This window comes from Cuculus canorus, chromosome 1, assembly GCF_017976375.1.
Source record: "Cuculus canorus isolate bCucCan1 chromosome 1, bCucCan1.pri, whole genome shotgun sequence".
Classification (NCBI taxonomy): Eukaryota; Metazoa; Chordata; class Aves; order Cuculiformes; family Cuculidae; genus Cuculus; species Cuculus canorus.
Genome location: NC_071401.1, coordinates 161,712,775 through 161,730,133, shown reverse-complemented (window position 1 = coordinate 161,730,133; position 17,359 = coordinate 161,712,775). Strand labels below are relative to the sequence as shown.

The following is a 17,359-nucleotide window of genomic DNA, read 5'->3' as shown; positions in this document are numbered from 1 at the left end:
GAACCACCTGGGGATTGAAAAAGTCTTTTTCCACCAAAGACTTGCGTGTTCTAAAAAATCCACAAAGCCTGTGAGGCATCACTGGTGGAAATTTTATTTATGTGCAGATCTTACCATGTATGATAAGAAAAATTTGAGAGAAGTAAATAGAAAAGCAGGTAAATGAATGTGATAAAGAAGGCTTTGCAGGGTTTTTCAAAACATTTTTGCTGAACTTGAGTTTGATGAATTCTTCCTGATCTAACAAAACATATTACAGTTTTGAATTTTTAATAAACTGCACAATAAAAAACCCACCTTTTTTTTCAGAAAAATCTATAGGTGTAATAACAAAAGACCAATAAAGCATGGGTAAAATAGAAGAAAGACTTGAAGATGTTAAAAACATCAAATTCAAGTTTATGAAATAAGCATTAAAAAATTTCCAGACCATAGCATGAGTGAGTAAAGCAGATGAACTGGGAAGGTGAGCTTTTCAAGACAGTCCATTGCAGAAGTGGGATTTCAAAAGGATTTTCCATACTGTGGAACCATGAATTTATATGCGTAAAATGCCTTAGGTACTGATGGATGAAACTTGAAAAACAACAAATTAGCAGAGAACCAAATTATACAGAACTACTGGTAGGATACAATTGGAAGGTTCAATCTACATATCCATTGTAAAGGATGAAAATCTCAAAACAGGCTGATGTCAGATACTTCAACTCAATAGTTCTCTGCCATGAACTCAGTGTTGGTAGTGAACAAAGATTTTGCCAAACCAATTGCTAGACAAATTCAAGGAGCTTTTGACACAAAATTACCAAGCAGTCAAGCAGTATTAGAAAGAAAATTAATAGATTATGAATAAATTGATTCCCATAACAGCAGATCACTATACCGCAATACTATGTGAGCACAGCAGACTACTTTAATCTCAAAAGCATAATAATTTCCAGTTTACTGAAAATCATCAAAAAGTTCACAAGTGGTTCAAATACAAGTAAGTATAATTAAAAATAATCTTACCTTCTTTTGATCTTCTAGTTTATGACTTATTGGATTCCTTCCATGTTTGCTCATCTCTGAAGATAAATCCATCACATTCATTCCTTGTCTTTCAAAACAAAATCAGCTCAGCAATACAGCAAGCTAATCCAAAAATGAGGGGCTACAAACACACAGACATGGTGGGTTTTTCCATCACACACCATCTCTGAACATCAATGACTTGGAGAAACGAAAAAGAAACCAAGCTGAGGAAAACTTCACAGTTCACTCTTGGGACTTTCCAAATCACCATAGCGTTTTAAAAAGCTGATGCTTAAGAAGAGTAATACTCATCCACTGCTTTTAACTCCAACTGCTATCTGTATCTTTCTTCACAGGTTTCCATTTTACAGAAGGTTACATCCTGACTATGAACCTGTTGAGGAAAAACAAAAAAAGGAAAAAAATATCAAGATTGGTTTGCAATTTGCTGTCACTCTTTGTAGCTCATTATCTATTGCTCAGGTTGGGGGCGGGGGTTGTTTGTTTATTTGTCCTGGTGCTTTAAGGAGTGTGTGTTATTTTCTTTTTTTTAAATTAACACTGTTTTGTGATTTAATGCTTCACAGGATGAACCTATGCATTATCCCACTTGTCCCCCTCTAAATCGCAACAAGCATGCAGAGTATTTATGGAGAACAGCCAGTGAATTCCAGCTATAGCCATCAAGGAAAAGTCCAAAGAAAGAGAAGAGCAAAGACTATTTGACTAAAAGCAGCACAGTGAAATTTTTTCATTATAATCATATACCTCAGTGCAGAGATGCAGTGAAAATACTAAGTCCTAGTCAACGTGACAACTTAAAAAAAGAACAACTCTCAAAAAAAGTTCTCTTGAGGGCTACAAATGGCAGGAATGTCAGGGGGAAACAAAACAAAACAAAACACACTACAAACAAAGATGTGTTTGCCAGAAAGTTAAAGTTCTGCTAAGAGCAAGAAAAAGAGCCAGCATCTCTTCTGTCATTTTTCACAGTGAATTGTAGGGTATTCATGCCTCCAGTGCCATTGAAAGCCACCTGTGTTTAAACTGAATTAACTGAGTAGATGAAGCCTACATAAAAATAACTTGAATGCCATTTCAATTTGTTTTAAATGCATAATGTTCACCGTATGCCTTCACTAATGCATATGGAATAAGAAATATGTCTAGATAGTGCACTGAATGTGCATGCTAGGTCATGCAGTCTGTCTCTATCAAAATGACATTGAAAAGGTTATTTTCTCTTGACAAAATAAATAAATAAATCCAAAAGTCACAGAAGTCATTACTAGTCTCACTATCAGATTAAACTCTCTTTTAATCAGACTCAAGGTGCAAGTTTTATTAAGCCAAAAATTGTAAACCTCATTTCTTCCAAAGAAAGAAATCCATATTTAGGCATCTATAGGTTGGTTGGTTTTTTTTCCTCCCAGATGCCTAAACCTGTGGTTCAGAAACAAAAACTGTGAACTGACAGTCAATCTGACAGCTGTTTCTAGGAGGATCTGAACTAACCTTCTGTATTTGCACTGGAAGCCGCTTATGCTTTTTAATAGAAGACATCACTAGGCTCACACCATGTCAAACAACTCCTACTACTTAGGTTTTGGCTTAGTTGTTGATTACTCTAAGTATTCTTACATCTGCATTTTTTCACACAGCACTTAAAGGGAAAACATGCTATGCTTCATGAAGGGTTCTCCATTTTTCTATAACACTGAATTAAAAGAAATATCACTAGAGGACACCTAGTCCCACCACTAAAATAGCAATCTTTCTTTTGCAGGAAAAAGACTTAAGCTGTTACCGCAGGAGTGGGATAAAACCAACAGTCAGACAAAATCAAGGGCTTAATATTGATACAAAGAAATACTGACAGCATGTTACCCTATGAGATATAATCTCTCTTTCAGACCAGCAAGGGATAAAATTGTGGTTATTTTCAGGTTACAATGTGAGGCACCTTTTTCTTTTCTGTATTTATCTTAACATACATTTGAACACGATATTAAAAAAGGACTAATCACGCAATAAGGACAAGTCTGTTCCTAAAAATAACTAGAAGCAAACAGAAGATTCATCTGTCTTGTGAAATCATGTAAACAACCGTACATCAAGCACAGACTGCTCCCACCCCTACCCAGCACCTCACAGGCACAACCTGTGATTCCTCCCATGTGACAGTTTCGGGGACCCACAACATCCACAAGTCCCTAATTCCAGGATGCAGGATGATGAAACATGAGGTACCGCTGCAGCAATCAACATTTTACTCTTGTAACAATTCTAAAACTCAGATAAGTCAAAACCAAACTGTTAAAACCCAGCAGTTTCTCTGGTTCATTTCACGGTCAGACATGTAAATTATATTACTCCCCATGCCTGGCAATTATGCTATACTAGGCAATTAAGCTATTTTGTGGAACTGTATGGTGTTTTCAAGCCCAAGTTGGACAGAATGTAAATAATTTTGTTTGGACTGTCCTCATTACTTTTAACATGCAAAGCACAGAGTGGTAATTCTTACTCATTCCATTCCACTCATTGCTCCATAGTCTTCAGCCTTTCAACATAAACAGCTGTAATTAAATGTTCTTAGCTAGCAATTTTATTTTATTTTTTTTTATACAGCGGCACACGATTTATTATTCACCATTTTACAATGATATTTAACATATACACAATCACAGAATAAATTGTCCAGAGAATCCCAGAAACCCTAATGATCACACACTAAATAACATAGATTTTACTAGCCATCTACAAATGTAAAAGGAAAGATGAATTAGAGCCTTTTTACAATTTTATTCTCTTAACAGACACATAACAGTCATTCAATAATAATCTCTAATCATTTACAGATACTCATAATAAAATAGCCTGGCAGATTAGGCATTTAGCACTGCAAACACAGGCTTAAAGGAAGTGAGCAAGCTACCCAAGCTAGGAGCATCCTTGGGAGCATTTCTTGTTAAACACCACAAGGAAGAAAATATTTTACAGATATATTTCTGACTGGAGGTTAGCGACTTCCTCCTCTAGAGACATTCCACTGACGGTGTTCAGGGTGATTAAGCTTCTGGTTTAGGTACTCCTATTACTTGCCTAAATTCAGGTGGACTTAGTTCAGGCAAAATGTGCCCTATAAGAACTTTTTGGTTTGCCTCACTATGAGTTACTCACAGACTGGTGGGGAACAACCCCAGGTTATATTCTGAGAATCAACCAGAGCTATTCTTTTTGTACTACCCTTATTATCAATACAAATAGTTCTCGAAAAGTTTGCACTGGCAGGATTTTCAGGAAGCAACCAGCATCCTTAACTTCTCTGAAGGCCTCTTCCATATATTGTTGCTGTTGTCATTATTATTATTATTATTATTATTTCTCTCTTAACTGGCACATTCGTTAAAGATTTGGTAGAACTTAACACAAATATATTTTGAGAGTTTGGAGGTTGCAAGTCAACCTGGTTGGGGAGCAGGCACAGGGAAAGGGGAGTTGGAAGCAATTACTATGTCTTGGTCAGTTTCGTTTCTACAAAGAAGAGGTTGCTCTACAACCTTAGGAAAAATCCAGATTTTTTTTTTTTTTTTTTTTGCCTGAGTTTCCTCCCATTGTCAGTATCCTTTCAATGTATCCAAACTCCATGACTTCATCAAATGTATTCTGATGCCTAGTGAGGATGTTGCACACCAAGACACTGCTCTGTCGCAGTTTTTGTCAGCAAGGACAAGGGGCACATTAGAGCCCAAGCAGACTATGCATTTCCAGAATCTTATAGTGCTGCCTGCATGGACATTCTCAACTTCTGCCACAACATTAAAGTGACTTTGCAGTGAGCTTGAGGCAGGTGCAGGTATGGAACTCTGGTTGTAATTTACGCTTTTCAATTTTTTCTCATTTGTGTACAGGATAAACCTACTGAGCTGCACCCCTGGGTATAATCAACTGCACGGATAAGGATTTATGCTTAAGAATATTTGAGAGTTATGTTTTTATTAAAGCATTTCTGGAAATATTGATACAGAAATTACTTTCTGGGTATGCCAATATTAAAGGCCATGCAAATTTTAGAGGTAAAGCATACTAATTTTCAGTGTTGATACCTCATTATCGAAATGGAACATCTACTTTATGTAGTTATAATGGTGATGCAGAATTTGGGGCTGGGAAGAAGCAGAAATTAAACATGATATCTTCTCACCTCTTTCAAACGTGAGAGTGCCTGTGCCAGGACCAAATAGCAAATGCCAGCTGTAAATCTCAGTATACAGCTAGAACAAATGCAAGACACAAACCAACCTAGTTCTTGCCCCTCAGTGTTGCCAATGACGGCAGATGGCTCAGAGAAGAGGTGGGAAAGTATCAAGATGCCATGACTCCCTTAAGATGAGCAGGAGGACACATTGTTGTGCAAGGCATCCTCTGCCCCACTGTCCTTGAGGTTGATTCCTCAGGCTATTGCAATAAAAATGAAGCTCACTATTAATATTTTGCAAAGTTATTCAGCTCCGCATTGAAGACTGGCAGTTCAGGGATACCAGAGATGTAACTTCCATCCTCAATATGATCCTAAAAAACCTCTAGGTGATGAGGCACATCGGCATGGTTCTAATAACTTAACCATAGCAAAAGCTTCACAATGGCCTCAAAAAAAGCTTACCTCTAATTATAAAATCTTCTTAGCTTTCTTTTCTCACAGGGAGATAGCATTTGGGGTCTCTTTATGTGTCTAAGTGCAAACATAATGATCAAGGATACAAAGAGTTATCAGGAAAACAAGATGATGTTGACTCTTGGAGGATTTGAGAGCAATGCCAAAGAACACTTTTAGCCAGCATTCAGAAGGAGAAGCCAATATTTATTCTCTGCAAACACATATGATAGAAGTGCCATAGAAAGGCTTGCCTGCACAAGATAAAAGCAGCCTGGGGAGGCAGCTGGTAAGCCAATAAAATATCTCTAAGCAGCGAGGCTTGCCTACAGAGTTATTTCTTCTGATACAAAATTAATTTTAGTCCAAACAGCAGTAAAACTGGTCCAAACCAGCTCCTGATTTGCAGCAATACAAAGAGTTGCAGTGTATATGACTCTTTCTGATCAATGCAGTGGTATTTACTCAGATTAAAAGCGACCACATAAGGGCAAGCTCAAAGATAACAAATCCTTTGTTATGTGCATGTATGGCTGAATAATTTTGTATTATTTCCGTAAGTGGTGTCATCCTATCCTCTGCATTTCTTCACAGAGCAAAACTCCTCTTCGGCATAGAATGCTATGTTGGAATCATCACATTATCAGTGAGGATAGAAATCAAACAGGCTGAACGCTATGCACAGAATTTATACCTGCTACTATATGTCAATCTTATTTCAAACTTGGCACCAATACCAGACAGAAATGCCTTCTCTCTTCTATCATCCAATTCTTTGGCCACTGAGCATCAGACAAGGAAAGCATAAGATAGGGAATATAAAGTATATTTTAGAGAGATAGTCCAGGCCCACATTTTACTACCATCTCTTCAAAAGATTTGATGTGAGGGATGACATTTTTGCTGTATGCATAGTACTTTGTACCAGGATATGTAACTAAGCATCAGACCCAAATGAATTTAGTTATCTTACCCAGCACTCTCCTACTACATATTTGGTCTTTTGAGCAATACATAAAATGTCTACATTTCAGTGTGCCTTACAAGACTTCTGTAGAGGTGCTGCACTGGAAAAATTCCAGCTTGAGTAGTGATTTCAATTCCGTCTCTAATTTCAGAGGGATATTTCTCCATTGTTGTCCTAAGTTGGTTTGAATGTTCCTCTGTACTGTTGAAACAAAATGTCTCCTCACGAAAACAGTATGGTGCAATTTTTAAATTTATAATATTTGGGAACCATCAGGAAGAATGAATATTCCTTATTTGTGTACATGTTAAATAGTTTATCATATTTGTATTTATATCACTGCACATACAACAAAAGAACTACCATGAAAAAGAAGAAAGACATTATATGTATCCTGCAGAATTTGCCAATAATCCAGAGGGGATATTAAAAAAAAAAAAAAAGACAGCACTGAGATAGAAATTAAAGGGAAGATAGAAAGCATGTTTTTTGTATACTATGGAAACAGAGAGGAAGAAAATACAACTTAATCAAAAAAAGCAGGTACACCTGTATGGATCTTAGTTTTCTTACATAAGGAGATTGTTTTAGTTAATGGGACAGAGAAATTTATGAGGCTCATGAGAAACCAGAAGGCTAATCGAAAATGGTAGAGAGCTTGCATACCTTTGAAATTTTGTTTCCTAGGGAGCTATTACACTTTCCTTTCTATTGCTTTTAAGTTTTGATTTAAAGGATGAAAACAAATCATGCAGCTCATCTGTGCCTGAGCAGTGGCCATTCTTCTGGGAGTTTCAGTCATCTATTGCCATTATTGTTCTAACCAGATTGCCAAGACACCAGAAATCCCAGATAAATTACTAAATACTTCTTTTTGTTCACTTCACAAAATTTCCAGGAAGAAAAAGGCAATGTACTTTAGGAAATACCTAGATAACTAGTAGCTCTATAGAGACTAACATATATGGTATGTATCAATACCCCACATACGTTAACACTTGGCTACCACTCCACGAATAGCAGTGCTGTTCAAAGGGACATGTGCTCTCCCTGATTAATAGGCTACGACTAAAAGAAACAGAAGCACAGACTAAAGTTTCACATACATTTTTTTTTTTGAGCAATTTATATATTCAGACACAGAAACAGCATTATGAAGATTCACCAATGACTCTTACATGAAATGCTTAAATCAACTTCCCCTACCTTATGGAAAATAAGGACTTATACACCCCACCTGGAGAAATCCAAACCCTTAAATCTTAAAAATACCATTAAATCAGACAGACTCTCTCAGCCTACCATGACTTGCCAAATAACTCCATTGGATCAAAGAGCCAGCTGCTTTTTCAGAACATTTTTAACTCTATGCCTGTTAGAAGTGATAGAGAAAAAAAAAATCATTCCTATCTTTGCAGAACATGTCTCTGACAATTTCACGGGTGCTTCAAAAGTTGCCAATTAATTATTTCAATATGTGTTTAGTGGCAGCCTTTTCAGGTAAACCCCATGCTTATCCCAAGAAATTACATATGGGTGCTGATTAAACACTACCGTCCTGGTGCCTCAGTATTCTATCCATGTCCAGACTAGTCTCTTGCAATTAATTCGATTGATTCAAACAAATATGTAGCTGAAACAACAAACAGCTCCTAGAGACTGCAGAGCAGAGATAGCTGACAAAATGAGACAGCTGTTTGAGAGGAAAACAAGAGAGAAAGAGATGCAGAAGGATTACAAATATTTTTTATAGAACCAGATTCAAGAGACAAAAAATATTAAAATATCTGAAGACAAAAAGCAACAGTACCTAGTGAGTCTTAACCATGAACTAAAAAGATAATTTTAATGACAGAAGTTTACTTGTCTTCACAATCACTTGTTTAAATTTGAGCTTGGAAAGACCTTCTAGGCAAGTTAGATTTCTGATCTCCCAGTGCAGAATAAATTACTACAATGTATTTTCTAATGCTTTACTCTTGCATTACTTTAAATTCCCAGGTACCACAGCTTGCAATATTTCCCAAAGGAGAATATTAAACAGTCCAATAGATCTGAATGCTCTAGGAAGTTTCTTAAAGGCTAGGTATATTGAGTTATATTTTAAGCTTAATTTTACATTCTTCAAGCATTCTGTATCTGTCTTTGCCAATAGAGGCAATTGCTCACTCCATATATTTTTACATACTGATTGTATCCTCAGAGTTTTGAACACCATAAAAAAATTTCTTCTGTTAACACAAGTATCTAAGTAACTTCTTTTTTAGGGTCAACTTTGGCTTATCTAATTCTCAATCAATTCAAATAGAACTCAAATAGACCTTGAGAATACCAAATATACAACTGCATTTCAAGATGTCAAAGCACTTTGTCAGTTGTTCCTGAGAACCTCAAAGCTGAAAGTCCATTCAAAGTTTACATGAAAAGAGATTTAAATAAAAATAACACGGGACAAGAAATACAAGAATATCTAAACAGTTCTCAGCTTTACTGAAAATGTAGAGCTATAACGGGTTTGAGGTAACACGTAGGAAATAATCCTAAAAATTGTACATGGCTGTCCGGCATACGATTACCATGAAGTACATATTAGCTCCTTGTCACTATGGGAAGTATGTGGCTTTGTGTCTAACTAGAACAGAGCATATGTCCACTCTTTAATGTCAAAACTATGTGTTAAGACAGTAAGGTACCCGAAGTACAATGTCACACTCCACTTGCAAACAGACTTGCATCTCCAGGAAGAACAAAGTACCCAGTGAGACCATCTTGGATGGGACTCATCTGAACACACGCAGCTGCACAAGTCTGAGATAATGGCTCAGTGGTATCTCTGGAGTTTGAGGAATTAAATAGGCATGTGAAAAATGGGACAATTCTTCTCCAGAACAGCTCAGATGAATCATGACCTAAAAATCCCTACCTCTTCCCACTGACTGCAGAAAGACAACATGGTGACTATCTTATGTGCAGACCTTTGATGAGTGTTGCATGAAATCAGGTGAGAGGAATCTCTTCCTTCAGGCCTTCTTAAGGGACACGATACACAAAGTTGATATATTCAAAGCAAGACCAGTATTAGGAAGCCTAAACACACTACTACATGTGATCAAGTCCTGCAGAAATAATTCCATATAAGTAAACCACCTGCCATGAACATCCCTTCATTCAATGTGGAGACTGGTGTCTTACTTCAGGAAAAGCTGATCTTTTCTTATTTGCCACAGCTGAAAATTTTGGTTGCTACTCTAGGAGAGCTATGGATCCCCTCCTTTCACAAAAAAAGTTGCTTACAGCCCCTTCACTGAGAGCTGTTCCTCCTCTTCCTTAAAAGTTTATGACTTTGAAAGCAGTTTTTTCAAGAGTGTCACAAAAACGTATTCCTTTTCAATATGAATGGCACAAATACAACTCAAGTATACCAAACCCTATCCTGGTTTTTATATATTTACATTAAAGAACAGTATTGTACAGCTACGCAAATCAATGATAATGCTCATGAATGCAAAAAGCAGGCTTTTCACTATTTTCTTTTAAACCCTAGAAACAGTTTTGAGAGTTGTTTTGCCTCTTAATATGCAGAACATTTTTTTTAGACAGTCTCTTCCCAGTAGAGTTAGCTTGTCCTATTTCTGTGACATAACAACACTGAAGATTTCCTCCTTTTTGTACCATGAAACCTGCCCTGAAAAATAGCAATAACTGTGACAATCCTATGACTTCTACTTGTGTAGACAGTACTCCTTGTGTCTCAGTAATACAGATCCCTGATCTAGCTACAAGTTCTCCCCTCACCAGAATCCTCTGTATATATGTAGAGGTTCTAGGATTCTTTTTCACACAGTGAGATCAGAGAAATTTAAATCAAAGGCTCTGTTTGCAGCATGTTTTATAACAACATTGGTAGTATGTTCTACCATTTACTGCATAAATTACATTAACATTGTCTGTAGCACTTTTTACTTCGTTCCTCATTTCTAAGCACTTAACATCATGCAAACATAGCGTGCCACAGATTTTCCTCAGTTCCTGAAAGAGAAGCTGTTACAGTGAATTGACACCTACTAATCCACATTTATCCAAGTTAATTACAGGAACTATTACTTAGAAATTATTATTTTCACTACGTTTTGTCCCTGAAAAGTATATGGACAAACTTCAAACATGAGTTTTAGACTGTTCTTAAAAGCTAAAAAGACTGTAAAAAGGACACTGTTTCTTGACTTACTATTCAACTATTTCAATTTACATCAGAGGTTATTTTAGGGTGAAATTCAGAAGCAGAAGACCTCCTCCATATTACTAATGATAACTTTAGCTTTCCAATACACCTAGACAATACAAGTCAGATTAAGGTCTAGGCATCTCTTTGGATTTCAAGAAATATACTTTCACAATCTATAGTTTGGCTATTTCAGACTATGCATTGGGTAGTTTTAATCCTCCCTTAAATGTATAACAAAAAGCCCGTCCTCACATTGCCATTACAGAAGTTTGAAATGAGCAAATCGCTACAGTTTAGCCCTAAGCCTCTAAAACTGTTTAGAAATATAAGCTCTAATATATACAAAGCAACAAATACTACTTTCCTCAAGGAGTCAAATAACTCAGGACAATACTGCTAAATCTCCCTTCCTTCTTGTTAGCACAAAGACTACACTTGAAATTCTAATCTACAACTCACACAGTTTGAAAGCTTACCAGAGGCTATGTTCCTCTCTTCTAGAAACACATGTTCCAGCCCTCTGAATAGTGCCAAAAATTATCTAAGTATATTTGAAACACGCAGTAATTAAAGAAAAAAGAAAGGCTAATTAACAATGTAAACAATTCTTATTTTCTCTGTTGAGACAGCTGTCATGTAATTTGCCCTCTAAATTATTAAAATGTGACTCATGTCACAAATGCGCTGCTGAATAAGACCATGAACGTGCACTGCTTGCACTGCTGTATTTACATCTAAATATTGTCAGTCTCCCAGACGCGATTGGTAATCACCACGCTGAACATGTAGCATTCAAAAGATAAACAAATGTGAAGGTCAGAGATCATCTGCTTTGACAAAATAAGCACAATCACTTCACATGGTGAAACACACATGGATTGAGTCTATTAAAGATTGTGAACAGTGTTTAGCTGGAATATATATGCATTTCATCTGTATAATAATCTGAATTTACCATTAGAATTACTATTGATCACAAAGTATCTGTGAAATAACTCCAAGAGAAATTTAGCAGCTGGGCTGATCATGTATTTTAAGAAAATCTTGTTTCTGAAATAATAACCTCAAATTTAATTAATTTGTTCACCAGATGCTCAGACTGGCAAAAAGAAGATTGAAACTGTTCTGTATTCTCAAAAGAAACAATACCTACCTGAAGAACTTTCTGCAATTAGTTGCATTATAGATTTAGTACAAATATTAAAGAATTTCACCTTAAAAAGAAGTCCCGGTCTTGTTTATTTTCAACAGCCAAGGACATTTCAGAGTAGAAAGGTAATTCTGAATATATGATTGCCTTTACAAACATAGCCAATAAATACAGAATATTATTGTTATGCACAAAAATACTCCACGTTTATTACAAACTCACAAATTCAATGACCACTTTTACATAGCAAGCACACAGATGTCAGGCACAATATTGCAATGTTTGTATTTACTTCAATTGCTTTTCCATAACTAAAACCAATGTTTTATTTTAATTGTTTAGATGAAGCAGCCTAAACAACCTGAACCAAAATAAAGATCGCTACTGTTATTACTGTATAATACTAACAACTACCTTGAAATACTGGTACAATACTGACATGTTTTTAAAAATAGTGTATTGCATCAAAAATCCAACAAAGTTATAAAAAGCTACATGATATGAAAGATGCCTCATTTGATAAAGGCTTATACATACCAGATAATGCAGTAAGAATGCATAATTTTTCACCTTGTCAACGTGAGATTCTTCACAAAAATACTGCATCATTACTACTTACATATTTCTGTTCTTGCTGTTTGTAGATTAAAAAAAAAAAAAAAAGAAAAAAAACAACGAAATCACAGAAATGAAGGCTAGGGTAGAAGAAAAGGTTCAGAAAACAATGTCTCTACCCAAGGAGTGGATCACATTGCACTGATAGAAATGTAATGGTTCTTCAGGAAGCATAATGAACAACCGTATCTCAGGAGACCTCTGTTCTCTACACACATCAAGAGTGTGTGACAGCTCATCCTTCCCAGAAACGAATACCAGGAAGAAAGCACGCTGCCTGAGAGCGTTAAACCTACGGCATGTTAGATGCCTGCTGTCATCAGACACAAGTATTACCACACAGCCTACAGAACTAGCTCACATACTGTAATTCATACAAAGAGGCTCTTTCTCATATTTCTCAGCAATACCAATTGAGAATATCTCTGTTTAACCTGAGCATGTTTGCCTTTACTCCACTGGCAGCCCACTGCCTAATTCCCCATACGACTGAGCCAAGTCTGGTCCGTCCTTGGCAGGCAGCGGGGAGTTGCACAGGCATTGAAGGGAGTCCCCTGGAGTGGAAGGGAATACACTGCTTTATCCTGCCAGATTAGGGGTAGCACTGACTGGATGCAACACTTTTGCTCAGACATCCTTTGACAGAAGGTTAATATCTAATATCAAACCTTTGAGTACAGAAATAAAAGGGAAAACTAAAATATTTGGGGTTACAGAAGCGTTTGAATAAGCTTTCTCCAAAACAGGAGCAGATAGAAAATCAGCCTAACTCAGCAACTATGCATTTGCGCGTACAATATTCCCAGATAATAGGAAGCAGAACACAGTCTTTTGCACACGAATCATCATGAAAATTCATGACCTGGTCAATCAATGTAACTGAAGCAAGCAAACGGCTATATGCTCCATAACAGCTTGAAAAAGGGATGGGTAAGCAAGTTTGTAAGCAATAAAATATACTCCACTATATTGCAAACAAATATTCACAACCTCCTCAGCAAGATATTTCTATGAATAACTTCTCAATAAGTTCAAATTGTAGTCTACTATTTACAGTCTGAAGGAACTGATTCTTATTACTATAAAATAGGCATTAATTCGCTCTAGGTTTAGCTATACTGCTTAAGATGCTATTAGCACTCCACCGCTCTGGTGGGCACTCAAGTTAAATGCCAATACCTTCCCTGGAACAGGAACCTTCTGCTTTTACTTTCTCTCAGCTGATACATGCAGCAGACATCACTGAGAGCAACGCCAAGCTCTCTCCAGATGAGCCATAAAGGCAAGTGTTATTCGTGAGCTTTAAAAAAAGCTCAGGTTTAAAGCAATTTCAAAAAAATCTGGTTAAAATGCTGGGGTGTTTGTATTATAAATTATCACTCATTTACCCTGAACATGCTTATTCATTTGTAAGAGGAAAAAAAAAGTGTACAACTCCTCTCCTCCATCCCTTTTTCTTCTTACTCCTTAATGAAATGTGTTGAAAGAAATAAAGCCTATTTTCATGACTGCCTCATAAAAGCAGCAGTAGTAACAAAGATAGCTTATCTGTGCAGTTTACCATACATGTTACTAACACACCAAAGTCAAAATGCAAGGACCCCTATTGTAATTTATTATTTGAAATTGTTTTCATTAAGTACATACAGTGACATTTCTCTGCACAATATTCTCAAGAACAAAAGACAATTAAAACAATACCAATGTTTCATAAGCAAACCACTTTCTGTTCCAGCTTCTGTGTCAGGCTAAGAAGCATCTTAGCAGACATTTGCCCTTACAAGAACACAATTTTCTATCTCCACATGAAATGGTGAAAGAATTAATGGCGGTGACCACAATATATCTACATTTCATCACCTTTATTGGTGAGCTCTTTCTTTCCTTTATGAAAAAAAAATAGTTGAGCTGAGTAAAGTGGTTTATCTTCATTACTACAGAATTAAAAATGAAATGGAGAAAGATATTCTCTGTCCCATTCACAGCAGGTAACCATCCACAGTAAAAAAAGCTACCGTCACAAAAGCAGGTATTAACTAGCAGTTTTAGCGGAGCCAAGAGGCAATCTGGAAGCTGGAGGGAGGCCATCTAGGACAGGGCAGAAGCACTTGCAGTACTGCTGCCCACGGTACATATGTTCTGTTTGTGGGTAACGGATCAGGCAGTGCTGTCAATCTGGCACCTCAGAGAAGCCCTAAGTTCTCTTGCACAAGGATTTAAAAATAGCTCACTGTTATCACAATAAATAACTTTTCTCAAATATTCCATTTATACCATGCCTTTCACCAGGCAGTTTTCAAGTGGTTAATATTAATTAGCTCTCAAAAGGCTCCTATAAAGCATTTCAAGAATAGAGACAATCATTTCACCCACACTTTTATCCTCTGTGGCACAACGTGACAGCTTCCTAAAGAGCAAAACATAATAATGGAGAACCTAAAGCTGCTGATGGTAAGTTTTCTTAAGCTCAGATTTTCAAAGCCCCATTCAAGGCCCCAGCTGGGCTCCCACGGGCTTCTTTGAAGATTCTATCTTTCTTAATGAACCCAAGGCTCTTTTTTCAAAGACAAAACAAAAAAATCTCAGTTTTATTAAACCCTATTAAGTGAATACCTTTGCCCCATCCTTGGGATTTTTTGGTTGTTTGGGTTTGTTGGGTTTTTTTTTTTGAAGGTTGTGTACAGTACTTATGTTTTCTTTGTTTCCTGTGACTATTTCACACTCTCTACTTTCTAGAAGGGTAATCTATTACTAAATCTCAGTTAGTCGCATGTTTTCTTTCATGTAAAATTCAAAATTAAGATCATATTAAAAAAGGATGGATTAAGAATAATGATTGAAAAAAAATTAAAGACTATATTTCAAATGTCTGAAAAATGCATAACAAAACAATACACAGCAGGTGGACTAAGTACTATTGCACAGCTGGTTTGCATGTGAAGGCTTAATGTACCAACAATGATAATTAATTTGTAGTTATTTGCTATTAAGACTTTGTTTTCTTGTTCATCTGTGATGACACCCTAAGTCTACTTTTTTAAATGGTAAACACTACAGACTTTGGCATAATCACCAGGAAGTGCATTGAAGGAGCAAGAGAAAAGTATTTCAGACTCTTCAGAACAGCAAAATACTATTTGAAAACAACTTTTATGGTTATAGAGATTGCATAGATGAATTATTCGTCACAAAAGAAGTAGCTGATGCTAATCACCAAGCTAAATTGGTAAAATAACCAATTAAAATGTCATCTTTTATTAAAATGCCAATTAGAGCAAAGGTTTATTAAGATACATGTCAGTCTCTAAAGATGACGCATTCTGATTTTTTATATGATTTAGTTTCTCCCAGTATCCCTGATAGTAAGAGGTTTTACCCAAAATAAAACCAGGTTCTCATGCCTTACTTTAAAGCACTTGGCATTCAAACTATTCCAAAAGGTAAAAATTAATAGTACTATAACACACAAAAAAAAGTAACCAGATTTTAAGATAGAAGAGCTATCAAACACACACACGCACAAAATGAAAATCAAATATGCTAGCCTGAGGGGAGCCTTAGTACGGCAGCTGATGTGAAATGCAGATCCCCCTTCCCAGCCCCCCACCTTTGGAAGGAAGTCTTCCTCAGATTTCAAGGCTTGAGTAATGAGAAGCCAATAAAACATTATAATCTGCTAATGCCTATTACCACTGTTTCGCAGGACTTCCTCTCCTTTCAATTAACCCACATCAAATAGATCACTGTGGTTTATTAGACAATGCACGAGGTTGGGGATTACACCACAATTGACATAATACAATAACACACGAGGTAGAAACAGGGCAATAATACTTCCAACAACTCCTGTAATTGGAGCTGAGATATTGTAATGACAGCACTAGGTCAGTGGAAAAATATCTGGGTTTCAAACTTACAAGAGGCAGTTTTCTGGCCTGACCAAAAGCTCATATCTCTGTGATTTTTTTCCCTGTTGATCTCAGTGGGTTTAGGTCAAGACAGTATCATTATTTTGTTATGTCAGTATTGCTACATTCAATCACATCAAGCAACAATAAACCTATACATATAAAGTAGTCCACCAATGTGATATCACACTGCATTCCTCCTCTTTCCTCAAACGCAAAATTTAGCAGAAAGAAATATAACTCAGAGAAACTTCATTCACAAGTCTGAAAAGAGTTTTTGAAATCTAGCAAGTAGCAGATAAATGAACAAATATGCAAATATACATAATTACTTTGTTTCAACAAGTCCACTTTGGTGTATCTCCACTCAGCCTTCACCTGTTTTGCCACAAAACTCCCTTACACCACTTCATTTAATGATCACATTGAATAAATGCAATTTATTTCCTGAATATGTAAACCAACTAATCTGTTCATGGCCTAATCAGCCTTATCTCCTATAGCTTTACTTTCCAGCATGAATGTTTTACTGGCAAGATTACAACTACTAAAGACATGGTAAAATTACTAAAATGAAGGCTTGGATGACTCAAACCATCTCTATAATTTTCTCATTAACTATGAAAAACAAACAAATGAACTAACACACTCAGTGCCTATGCATTGCCTTTGTTTACAGTTTCTTTCTCATCTATAAATTCATTTCATTGCTATGCTGTGTTTCAAAGACATAACATTATAAAATTCACAAATCTCACACTCCTAAGGTGGTGATGGTGGGTTAACTAAATTTTTGAGTGTCTTTATTTTGTTACACATCTAC

The 17,359-nt window shown here is 36.3% G+C and overlaps 1 protein-coding gene across 5 annotated transcripts in view; it reads right to left on the bottom strand.

Annotated features, from left to right (window-relative positions):
• Positions 1–17,359, bottom strand: part of NAV3 (neuron navigator 3) — a 553,670-nt gene that overhangs the window by 414,033 nt on the left and 122,278 nt on the right. For 4 of the 5 annotated variants that reach the window (XM_054072776.1, XM_054072766.1, XM_054072783.1 and 1 more), the window contains exon 2: positions 1,012–1,408. In XM_054072776.1, coding sequence (XP_053928751.1) covers positions 1,012–1,092 — 81 coding nt within the window. In that variant the 5' untranslated portion in view covers positions 1,093–1,408. Of the gene's footprint in view, positions 1–1,011; positions 1,409–12,550; positions 12,568–17,359 lie in introns of those variants that run through there. The other variant, XM_054072804.1, reaches the window with a different exon arrangement.